Source organism: Ranitomeya imitator, chromosome 5 (assembly GCF_032444005.1).
Source record: "Ranitomeya imitator isolate aRanImi1 chromosome 5, aRanImi1.pri, whole genome shotgun sequence".
NCBI classification, from domain to species: domain Eukaryota; kingdom Metazoa; phylum Chordata; class Amphibia; order Anura; family Dendrobatidae; genus Ranitomeya; species Ranitomeya imitator.
The window spans coordinates 686,219,409-686,231,903 of NC_091286.1; the positions used below are offsets into that span (position 1 = coordinate 686,219,409).

Sequence of the window (12,495 nt, forward strand, 5' to 3'; positions counted from 1 at the left end):
CACAGAAGTTTGATTTACTTGGAGTTATATTTTGTTGTTTAAGTGTTCACATTATTTCATTTTCCCTACCTTACACTCTTCAATGATTTTGAGTTACTTTGAGTGTTCTTTTGGCTTTATGTTGTGATGGTGTAAACATTTTAGGGTACATTCTGCAGTTTAATCTGCATTAAATCAAATACATCCAGATTATGCTGAGACATTGTGACCATTCACATTAGACCCAGAATCCAGTAGGAAAACCTAATTCCCTGTGTCATGCATTCACTGTGCCCAATTGTGAGAGCATGAGAGGAAACCAGATAAAGCTATGACAACCCCCATAGGTAGACGAGTATATCTCCGCCCCCTGGTATTGGTAAGCGTACTTGATCAGAATGGCTAATTCTGTGATACCTCTATTGTAGAAGGAGTTACAGAACAGTTATTGTAAACTGCTTGGGTACATTTTATTCTTTATTATGCTACAGAGCTGCACTCACTATTCTATTGGTGCAGTCACTTTGTACATACATTACATTACTGATCCTGAGTTACATCCTGTATTATACCTCAGAGCTGCACTCACTATTCTGCTGGTGCAGTCACTGTGTACATACATTACATTACTGATCCTGAGTTACATCCTGTATTATACCCCAGAGCTGCACTCACTATTCTATTGGTGCAGTCACTTTGTACATACATTACATTACTGATCCTGAGTTACATCCTGTATTATACTCCAGAGCTGCACTCACTATTCTGCTGGTGCAGTCACTGTGTACATACATTACATTACTGATCCTGAGTTACATCCTGTATTATACCTCAGAGCTGCACTCACTATTCTGCTGGTGCAGTCACTGTGTACATACATTACATTACTGATCCTGAGTTACATCCTGTATTATACCTCAGAGCTGCACTCACTATTCTGCTGGTGCAGTCACTGTGTACATACATTACATTACTGATCCTGAGTTACATCCTGTATTATATTCCAGAGCTGCACTCACTATTCTGCTGGTGCAGTCACTGTGTACATACATTACTGATCCTGAGTTACATCATGTATTATACTCCAGAGCTGCACTCACTATTCTGCTGGTGCAGTCACTGTGTACATACATTACTGATCCTGAGTTACATCCTGTATTATACTCCAGAGCTACACTCACTATTCTGCTGGTGCAGTCACTGTGTACATACATTACATTACTGATCCTGAGTTACATCCTGTATAATACTCCAGAGCTGCACTCACTATTCTGCTGGTGCAGTCATTGTGTACATACATTACATTACTGATCCTGAGTTACATCCTGTATTATACCTCAGAGCTGCACTCACTATTCTGCTGGTGCAGTCACTGTGTACATACATTACATTACTGATCCTGAGTTACATTCTGTATTATACTCCAGAGCTGCACTCACTATTCTGCTGGTGCAGTCATTGTGTACATACATTACATTACTGACCCTGAGTTACATCCTGTATTATACCCCAGAGCTCCACTCACAGGTCTGCAGGTGCAGTCACTGTGTACATACATTACATTACTGATCCTGAGTTACCTCCTGTATTATATCCCAGAGCTGCACTCACAGTTCTGCTGGTGCAGTCACTGTGTACATACATTACATTACTGATCCTGAGTTACATCCTGTACTATACCCCAGAGCTCCACTCACAGGTCTGCTGGTGCAGTCACTGTGTACATACATTACATTACTGATCCTGAGTTACATCCTGTATTATACCCCAGAGCTCCACTCACAGTTCTGCTGGTGCAGTCACTGTATACATACATTACATTACTGATCCTGAGTTACATCCTGTATTATACCCCAGAGCTGCACTCACTATTCTGCTGGTGCATTCACTGTGTACATACATTACATTACTGATCCTGAGTTACCTCCTGTATTATACTCCAGAGCTGCACTCACTATTCTGCTGGTGCAGTCACTGTGTACATACATTACATTACTGATTCTGAGTTACCTCCTGTATTATACCCCAGAGCTGCACTCACTATTCTGCTGGTGCAGTCACTGTGTACATACATTACTGATCCTGAGTTACATCATGTATTATACTCCAGAGCTGCACTCACTATTCTGCTGGTGCAGTCACTGTGTACATAAATTACTGATCCTGAGTTACATCCTGTATTATACTCCAGAGCTGCACTCACTATTCTGCTGGTGCAGTCACTGTGTACATACATTACATTACTGATCCTGAGTTACATCCTGTATAATACTCCAGAGCTGCACTCACTATTCTGCTGGTGCAGTCATTGTGTACATACATTACATTACTGATCCTGAGTTACATCCTGTATTATACCTCAGAGCTGCACTCACTATTCTGCTGGTGCAGTCACTGTGTACATACATTACATTACTGATCCTGAGTTACATTCTGTATTATACTCCAGAGCTGCACTCACTATTCTGCTGGTGCAGTCATTGTGTACATACATTACATTACTGACCCTGAGTTACATCCTGTATTATACCCCAGAGCTCCACTCACAGGTCTGCAGGTGCAGTCACTGTGTACATACATTACATTACTGATCCTGAGTTACCTCCTGTATTATATCCCAGAGCTGCAGTCACAGTTCTGCTGGTGCAGTCACTGTGTACATACATTACATTACTGATCCTGAGTTACATCCTGTACTATACCCCAGAGCTCCACTCACAGGTCTGCTGGTGCAGTCACTGTGTACATACATTACATTACTGATCCTGAGTTACATCCTGTATTATACCCCAGAGCTCCACTCACAGTTCTGCTGGTGCAGTCACTGTATACATACATTACATTACTGATCCTGAGTTACATCCTGTATTATACCCCAGAGCTGCACTCACTATTCTGCTGGTGCATTCACTGTGTACATACATTACATTACTGATCCTGAGTTACCTCCTGTATTATACTCCAGAGCTGCACTCACTATTCTGCTGGTGCAGTCACTGTGTACATACATTACATTACTGATTCTGAGTTACCTCCTGTATTATACCCCAGAGCTGCACTCACTATTCTGCTGGTGCAGTCACTGTGTACATACATTACTGATCCTGAGTTACATCATGTATTATACTCCAGAGCTGCACTCACTATTCTGCTGGTGCAGTCACTGTGTACATAAATTACTGATCCTGAGTTACATCCTGTATTATACTCCAGAGCTGCACTCACTATTCTGCTGGTGCAGTCACTGTGTACATACATTACATTACTGATCCTGAGTTACATCCTGTATTATACTCCAGAGCTGCACTCACTATTCTGCTGGTGCAGTCACTGTGTACATACATTACATTACTGATCCTGAGTTACATCCTGTATTATACTCCAGAGCTGCACTCACTATTCTGCTGGTGCAGTCACTGTGTACATACATTACATTACTGATCCTGAGTTAAATCCTGTATTATACCCCAGAGCTGCACTCACTATTCTGCTGGTGCAGTCACTGTGTACATACATTACATTACTGATCCTGAGTTACATCCTGTATTATACTCCAGAGCTGCACTCACTATTCTGCTGGTGCAGTCACTGTGTACATACATTACATTACTGATCCTGAGTTAAATCCTGTATTATACTCCAGAGCTGCACTCACTATTCTGCTGGTGCAGTCACTGTGTACATACATTACATTACTGATCCTGTACTGATCCTGAATTGCATTGTTTTATACTCCAGAGCTGCACTCACAATTTCTGCCCGTTTCTACTATAAACACCCAACAATTTGCTGTCAGACCCTTCCCTATAATTAGCTGTACAGAACCTGATGTCAGATGACATTTACTAAAATGCAAATACCCTGAAACAGATCTTGACCAACATTGAATTTGAAGGGTTGCTAGAGGATTTCTGCTCTGAAGCATAATATGTTGTGAATGCAGCTGTAATACAGGCAGTACCATATGCACCATATGGGCTTGAGAGAGTTTGAATTACAGAGGGCAAGTTTAAATTCCCACATTGGGCTTTCCCAGCAGTTACCATGCTGTAATATCTCGCTGCGACCATTTATCACAAGTCGCCCTAACGTCGTGATCGCCCGAGTGACAGCCTCATTTCAGTCTATGCAAATTAACATTAATGATCTCATTTAGGATTCATAGAAGCAATATGTCTCTCCTGTATGTTATTTCTATGTAAATGAGTAACTTCTTCCAATCACTTATGTCTCCTTGAAGGCACGATGTTGTGTTTAGTGGCCGTTCTCCCGACCAGCACAGTCCTAGCAGCAGACGGCTAACAATCCCCCGCCGTCTGCACATTTCTATGCTGCATTGTAGTTGAGATATAATAAACAAGCAAATCTGTAACATAGGGGAATAAAATGTATCTGCGGCTGTCAGTTACAAGGGCAGAGTACAAAGGGTGAATAGGTTGCTGTATGGGGTTAATATAGAATGACTAGATTGCTGTGGGGGGTTAAATATAAAGTGGATAGGTTGTTGTCTGGGGTTAAATACACTGCTCAAAAAAATAAAGGGAACACTAAAATACCACATCCTAGATATCACTGAATGAAATATTCCAGTTGCAAGTTTTTATTCGTTGCATAGTGGAATGTGTCCAGAACAATAAAACATAACAATTATCAATGTAAATCAAAATGAATATCCCAAGGAGGTCTGGATTTGGAATGATGCTCAAAATCAAAGTGGAAAATCAAATTACAGGCTGATCCAATTCAACTTCAGTGGAAATGCCTCATGACTAGGAAACGATGCTCAGTATTGTGTGTGGCCTCCACGTGCCTGTATGACCACCCTACTGTACAATGCCTGGGCATGCTGATGATGAGGCGGCGGATGGTGTTCTGAGGGATCTCCTCCCAGACCTGGACTAAAGCATCCACCAACTCCTGGACAGTCTGTGGTGCAACGTGATGTTGGTGGATGGAGCGAGACATGATGTCCCAGATGTGCTCAATCGGATTCAGGTCTGGGGAACGGGTGGGCCAGTCCATAGCTTCAATGCCTTCATCTTGCAGGAACTGCTGACACACTCCAGCCACATGAGGTCTGGCATTGTCCTGCATTAGGAGGAACACAGGGCCAACCACACCAGCATATGGTCTCACAAGGGGTCTGAGGATCTCATCTCGGTACCTAATGGCAGTCAGGCTACCTCTGGCGAGCACATGGAGAGCTGTGCGGCCCACCAAAGAAATGTCACCCCACACCATTACTGACCCACTGCCAAACCGGTCATGCTGAAGGATGTTGCAGGCAGCAGATCACTCTCCACAGCGTCTCCAGACTCGGTCACGTCTGTCACTTGTGCTCAGTGTGAACCTGCTTTCATTTGTGAAGAGCACAGAGCACCAGTGGTGAATTTGCCAATCCTGGTGGTCTGTGGCAAATGCCAAGTGTCCTGTGAGCACAACCCCCATCTGTGGACATCAGGCACTCACACCATCCTCATGGAGTCGGTTTCTAACCGTTTGTGCAGACACATGCACATTTGTGGCCTGCTGGAGGTCATTTTGCAGGGCTCTGGCAGTGCTTCTCCTGTTCCTCCTTGCACAAAGGCTGAGGTAGCGGTCCGGCTGGGTTGTTGCCTTCCTACGGCCCCCTCCACGTCTCCTGGTGTACTGGCCTGCCTCCTGGTAGCGCCTCTAGCCTCTGGACACTTCGCTGACAGACACAGCAAACCTTCTTTCCACAGCTCGCATTGATGTGCCATCCTGGATGAACTGCACTACCTGAGCCACTTTTGTGGGTTGAAGAGTCCGTCTCATGCTACCACGAGCCAACATTCAAAAGTGACCAAAACATCAGCCAGAAAGCATTGGTACTGAGATGTGGTCTGTGGTCCCCACCTGCAGAACCACTCCTTTATTGAGGGCGTCTTGATAATTGCAAAAAATTTCCATCTGTTGTCTATTCCATTTGTACAACAGCATGTGAAATTGATTGTCAATCAGTGTTGTTTCCTACGTGGAAAGTTTGATTTCACAGAAGTTTGATTTACTTGGAGTTAGATTCTGTTGTTTAAGTGTTCCCTTTATTTTTTTGAGCAGTGAACATGAGTCGCCCGCCAGAGCTGTGGGGTACTCGGTACCGGGTCCGGCGTTTCACAGGGCATGTCACGGTGGCGACCCAGTCCGTGGCCCTGGGCGCCCATGTAAAAGGGAATGGTCTTTAAAGGGAATAAAGTTTATATTCATGATGCCACCTGTGGTATTCGGTCAGTGGGGAATGTGAAGTATATCCCGGTGTGAAGATGGAAGATGGTGAATGGCACAGCAAAGAACAAGGATGCAGGTTTGCGGTCTCTTTACCTTGTTTACTGAAGACTTCAGGCAGCCACAGACCATGGCACCAAATCACAGGGCAGGCAGGGTCCAGCTGGCTTGGAAGTGAATCCTGAGTCCCCTTTACCAAGTGGAGTTAAAAGCCTTCCTCTAGCGCGGTGGTGTTGTAGTCCCTTACTGCCTACGGCTTCAGATAAGGTCCTCACAGATGTTCTCTCTCTGTCCCCGTATAGGATAGGACATAACCCGTATAACTGGTGACTTGAGTCTGTTTATAGGGACTCTAGCACGCCCCGGGCTCTAAAGGTGTCACCGTGGCTTCAGGTGTGTGTGGCGGACAGGTAACTTGCAGTTCAGCTGTCCTGCCAGTCTCTGATGTAAGTTGTGGAGTCCTTACAACCTCGGTGGTCCGGCTACCGGTTATCTGTGATTCAGAGGGAGGCAGCCTGATCTTAGCTGGTCTCCCCTGATGTTACTCTCCTGTCCTTTGCTCTCCTGCACACTCACTGAACAATGTTCGGCTTTCTGTATATCTCTTCCTCCAGGGGCTGCAGTACTTCAGACTACAGGCCCCTTCAGACCCTCTGACACTCTATGTCGGTCTGCTCTCTTCTGTGTCTCTCACTTTCTGAACTGAATCTGAAACTGAACTCTTTCCCTCCAGATCAGGATGTATTTATATGGCAGTTCACCTTAAACTAGGCTTAGCGCTCCCCTTTCTGGCTGGAGTGTGAACATGTTGTATGCAGTGTGGTTACCTGATAAAAGATCTCCTTCATCGCTTCCAAACGTAACATCACTCTCCCCGTGAGGGAAGCAATGTCACTGTGACAACCAGGACCCTGGGGCGCCACAAATATAGTGAAGAGGTTGCAGTATGGGGTTAAATATATAGTGAATAGGTTGCTGTTTGGTGCTAAATATAAAGTGAATAGGTTGCTGTATAGGGTTAATATAGAGCTAATAGGTTGCTGCAGGGGGTTAACATAAAGTGATTAAGTTGCTGTATGGGGTTTATACAGTTATATGAATAAGTTTGGGCACCCCTATCAATCTTAAGCTTAATGTTTTATAAAAATTGTTTTTTTTGCAACAGCTATTTCAGTTTCATATATCTAATAACTGTTGGACACAGTAATGTTTCTGCCTTGAAATGAGGTTTATTGTACTAACAGAAAATGTGCAATCTGCATTCAAACTAAATTTGACCGATGCATAAGTATGGGCACCCCACCAGAAAAGTGACATTAATATTTAGTGGATCCTCCTTTTGCAAAAATAACAGCCTCTAGTCGCTTCCTGTAGCTTTTAATGAGTTCCTGGTTCCTCGATGAAGGTATTTTTGACCATTCCTCTTTACAAAACAATTCCCGTTCAGTTAAGTTTGATGGTCGCCGAGCATGGACAGCCCTCTTCAAATGGTCCCACAGATGTTCAATGATATTCAGGTCTGGGGACTGGGATGGCCATTCCAGAACAGTGTAATTGTTTCTCTGCATGAATGCCTGAGTAGATTTGGAGCGGTGTTTTGGATCATTGTCTTGCTGAAAGATCCATCCCCTGCGTAACTTCAACTTTGTCACTGATTCATGAAGATTATTGTCAAGAATCTGCTGATACTGAGAGGAATCCATGCGTCCCTCAAATTTAACAAGATTCCCGATGCTGGCATTGGCCACACAGCCCCAGAGCATGATGGAACCTCCACCAAATTTTACTGTGGGTAGCAAGTGTTTTTCTTGGAATGCTGTGTTTTTTGGCCGCCATGCATAACGCCTTTTTGTATAACCAAACAACTCAATCTTGGTTTCATCAGTCCACAGGACCTTCTTCCAAAAAGAAATTGGCTTCTCCAAATGTGCTTTCGCAGACCTCAGCCGACTCTGTTTGTGGCGTGCTTGCAGAAACGGCTTATTTCGCATCACTTTCCCATACAGCTTCTCGTGCAAAGTGCGTTGTATAGTTGACCGATGCACAGTGACACCATCTGCAGCAAGTTGATGCTGCAGCTCTCTGGAGGTGGTCTGAGGATTGTCCTTTACTGATCTCACCATTCTTCTTCTCTGCCTTTCTGATGTTTTTCTTGGCCTGCCACTTCTGGCCTTAACAAGAACTGTACCTGTGTTCTTCCATTTCCTTACTATGTTCCTCACAGTGGAAATTGACAGGTTAAATCTCTGAGACAGCTTTTTGTATCCTTCCCCTGAACAACTATGTTGAATAATCTTTGTTTTCAGATCATTAGACAGTTGTTTTGAGGAGCTCATGATGCCACTCTTCAGAGGAGATTCAAACAGGAGAACAACTTGCAAGTGGCCACTTTAAGTAGCTTTTCTCATGATTGTTTACACCTGGCTATGAAGTTCAAAGCTCAATGAGGTTAGAAAACCAAAAAAAGTGCTTTAGTAAGTCAGTAAAAAGTAGGTAGGAGTATTTAAAACAAGAAAGGGTGCCCATACTTATGCACCTGTCAAATTTTGTTTGAATGCAGATTGCACATTTTCTGTTAGTACAATAAACCTCATTTCAAGACAGAAACATTACTGTGTCCAACAGTTATTAGATATATGATACCGGATAAGCTGCAGAGGGAACCCGGATACTGGAGCGCCGGCTGATTACAGACCATGGCACCAAATCACAGGGCAGGCAGGGTCCGGCTGGCTTGGAAGTGAATCCTGAGTCCCCTTTACCAAGTGGAGTTAAAAGCCTTCCTCTAGCGCGGTGGTGTTGTAGTCCCTTACTGCCTACGGCTTCAGATAAGGTCCTCACAGATGTTCTCTCTCTGTCCCCGTATAGGATAGGACATAACCCGTATAACTGGTGACTTGAGTCTGTTTATAGGGACTCTAGCACGCCCCGGGCTCTAAAGGTGTCACCGTGGCTTCAGGTGTGTGTGGCGGACAGGTAACTTGCAGTTCAGCTGTCCTGCCGGTCTCTGATGTAAGTTGTGGAGTCCTTACAACCTCGGTGGTCCGGCTACCGGTTATCTGTGATTCAGAGGGAGGCAGCCTGATCTTAGCTGGTCTCCCCTGATGTTACTCTCCTGTGCTTTGCTCTCCTGCACACTCACTGAACAATGTTCGGCTTTCTGTATATCTCTTCCTCCAGGGGCTGCAGTACTTCAGACTACAGGCCCCTTCAGACCCTCTGACACTCTATGTCGGTCTGCTCTCTTCTGTGTCTCTCACTTTCTGAACTGAATCTGAAACTGAACTCTTTCCCTCCAGATCAGGATGTATTTATATGGCAGTTCACCTTAAACTAGGCTTAGCGCTCCCCTTTCTGGCTGGAGTGTGAACATGTTGTATGCAGTGTGGTTACCTGATAAAAGATCTCCTTCATCGCTTCCAAACGTAACATCACTCTCCCCGTGAGGGAAGCAATGTCACTGTGACAACCAGGACCCTGGGGCGCCACAAATATAGTGAAGAGGTTGCAGTATGGGGTTAAATATATAGTGAATAGGTTGCTGTTTGGTGCTAAATATAAAGTGAATAGGTTGCTGTATAGGGTTAATATAGAGTGAATAGGTTGCTGCAGGGGGTTAACATAAAGTGATTAAGTTGCTGTATGGGGTTTATACAGTTATATGAATAAGTTTGGGCACCCCTATCAATCTTAAGCTTAATGTTTTATAAAAATTGGGTTTTTTGCAACAGCTATTTCAGTTTCATATATCTAATAACTGTTGGACACAGTAATGTTTCTGCCTTGAAATGAGGTTTATTGTACTAACAGAAAATGTGCAATCTGCATTCAAACTAAATTTGACCGATGCATAAGTATGGGCACCCCACCAGAAAAGTGACATTAATATTTAGTGGATCCTCCTTTTGCAAAAATAACAGCCTCTAGTCGCTTCCTGTAGCTTTTAATGAGTTCCTGGTTCCTCGATGAAGGTATTTTTGACCATTCCTCTTTACAAAACAATTCCCGTTCAGTTAAGTTTGATGGTCGCCGAGCATGGACAGCCCTCTTCAAATGATCCCACAGATGTTCAATGATATTCAGGTCTGGGGACTGGGATGGCCATTCCAGAACAGTGTAATTGTTCCTCTGCATGAATGCCTGAGTAGATTTGGAGCGGTGTTTTGGATCATTGTCTTGCTGAAAGATCTATCCCCTGCGTAACTTCAACTTTGTCACTGATTCATGAAGATTATTGTCAAGAATCTGCTGATACTGAGAGGAATCCATGCGTCCCTCAAATTTAACAAGATTCCCGATGCTGGCATTGGCCACACAGCCCCAGAGCATGATGGAACCTCCACCAAATTTTACTGTGGGTAGCAAGTGTTTTTCTTGGAATGCTGTGTTTTTTGGCCGCCATGCATAACGCCTGTTTGTATGACCAAACAACTCAATCTTGGTTTCATCAGTCCACAGGACCTTCTTCCAAAAAGAAATTGGCTTCTCCAAATGTGCTTTCGCAGACCTCAGCCGACTCTGTTTGTGGCGTGCTTGCAGAAACGGCTTATTTCGCATCACTTTCCCATACAGCTTCTCGTGCAAAGTGCGTTGTATAGTTGACCGATGCACAGTGACACCATCTGCAGCAAGTTGATGCTGCAGCTCTCTGGAGGTGGTCTGAGGATTGTCCTTTACTGATCTCACCATTCTTCTTCTCTGCCTTTCTGATGTTTTTCTTGGCCTGCCACTTCTGGCCTTAACAAGAACTGTACCTGTGTTCTTCCATTTCCTTACTATGTTCCTCACAGTGGAAATTGACAGGTTAAATCTCTGAGACAGCTTTTTGTATCCTTCCCCTGAACAACTATGTTGAATAATCTTTGTTTTCAGATCATTAGACAGTTGTTTTGAGGAGCCCATGATGCCACTCTTCAGAGGAGATTCAAACAGGAGAACAACTTGCAAGTGGCCACTTTAAGTAGCTTTTCTCATGATTGTTTACACCTGGCTATGAAGTTCAAAGCTCAATGAGGTTAGAAAACCAAAAAAAGTGCTTTAGTAGGTCAGTAAAAAGTAGGTAGGAGTATTTAAAACAAGAAAGGGTGCCCATACTTATGCACCTGTCAAATTTTGTTTGAATGCAGATTGCACATTTTCTGTTAGTACAATAAACCTCATTTCAAGACAGAAACATTACTGTGTCCAACAGTTATTAGATATATGGTACCGGATAAGCTGCAGAGGGAACCCGGATACTGGAGCGCCGGCTGATTAGTTGTTCGGCTCCGCAGCTGTTGTGTGACAGTCACAGCACATGCATGGAGAGCCTGTTTGTTGGGCTCTGAATGCATGTGTTGTGACTGTGAAACATCCGCGACACATGTAGCTGTGGAGCCGAACAGCTGATCAGTATCCGGGTTCCCTCTGCAGCTTATTAGGTTCAGTGCCGGCAAAAAAAATCTTTATGAGCACCAATTGTCATCCCCTATCCCAATAATGGGAAAATCTGTATTGACTGAAGACACCACATGACCAGGACGGGACGGGTGCTCAGTCCTATGGTGGATTGGGCTGCCTTAGAGAAACTGGATCAAACTTGAGCATGGTAATAGGGTGGTGGCTCATGATGGAGGACATGGGGTCCATATACTAGGGCTCTTTGCTAGTCAGAACTCACCCTGGCATGTGACTGTATACCAGGGGCTTATGTTGCATCTGCCATATAGCCAATGACTAAACATGGCATCCGCTTTCCTCTTCCAGCTCCTCCGCACCAACACAATGAAGGCTCTCTTGTGGAGTATAATGCTGCTGTCGTTACTTTCCCACGTGCTCTGCGACTGCCAGAATGACTGTGTCACCTGCAACAAGCACCTATACCAACAAGACAACTTCAACACCCTGGTGAGTACCTGCAGACATCTGCTCAATAATCCAGACCCCCAAAAAAGAGAAAAGGGCGGTCCGATCACCTGGACCCATCTGTGATATGGGTTTAGTTCTGCCTCGATCTGACGACCTAAATATTGGTTGTATAGTTACCTGACAATCCCAAATAAGACCTCGTGACAATGTATGTAAATGTGAAAACCATTAACCTGGAAGCTGCTCTCCCGCTGCTAACCACAGAGGGGCGCTAGTGAGCAGATTCACTCCCATCACATACTCCTCTGATGGCTGCTCAGAAAGTGACGCAGAAGAGTTTATAGTCATGAATTTTATTACAAACACATCTATTATCTATCTATTATCTAAGTATCTTTTATTTATCTTTCTATCTATTATGTATCT

The 12,495-nt window shown here is 44.1% G+C and overlaps 1 protein-coding gene across 2 annotated transcripts in view; it reads left to right on the forward strand.

Annotated features, from left to right (window-relative positions):
* Positions 1-12,495, forward strand: part of PNOC (prepronociceptin) — a 148,454-nt gene that overhangs the window by 20,622 nt on the left and 115,337 nt on the right. For both annotated transcript variants that reach the window (XM_069728412.1, XM_069728413.1), the window contains exon 2: positions 11,968-12,108. In XM_069728412.1, the coding sequence (XP_069584513.1) occupies positions 11,986-12,108 (123 nt within the window). In that variant the 5' untranslated portion in view covers positions 11,968-11,985. The remainder of the gene's footprint in view (positions 1-11,967; positions 12,109-12,495) is intronic.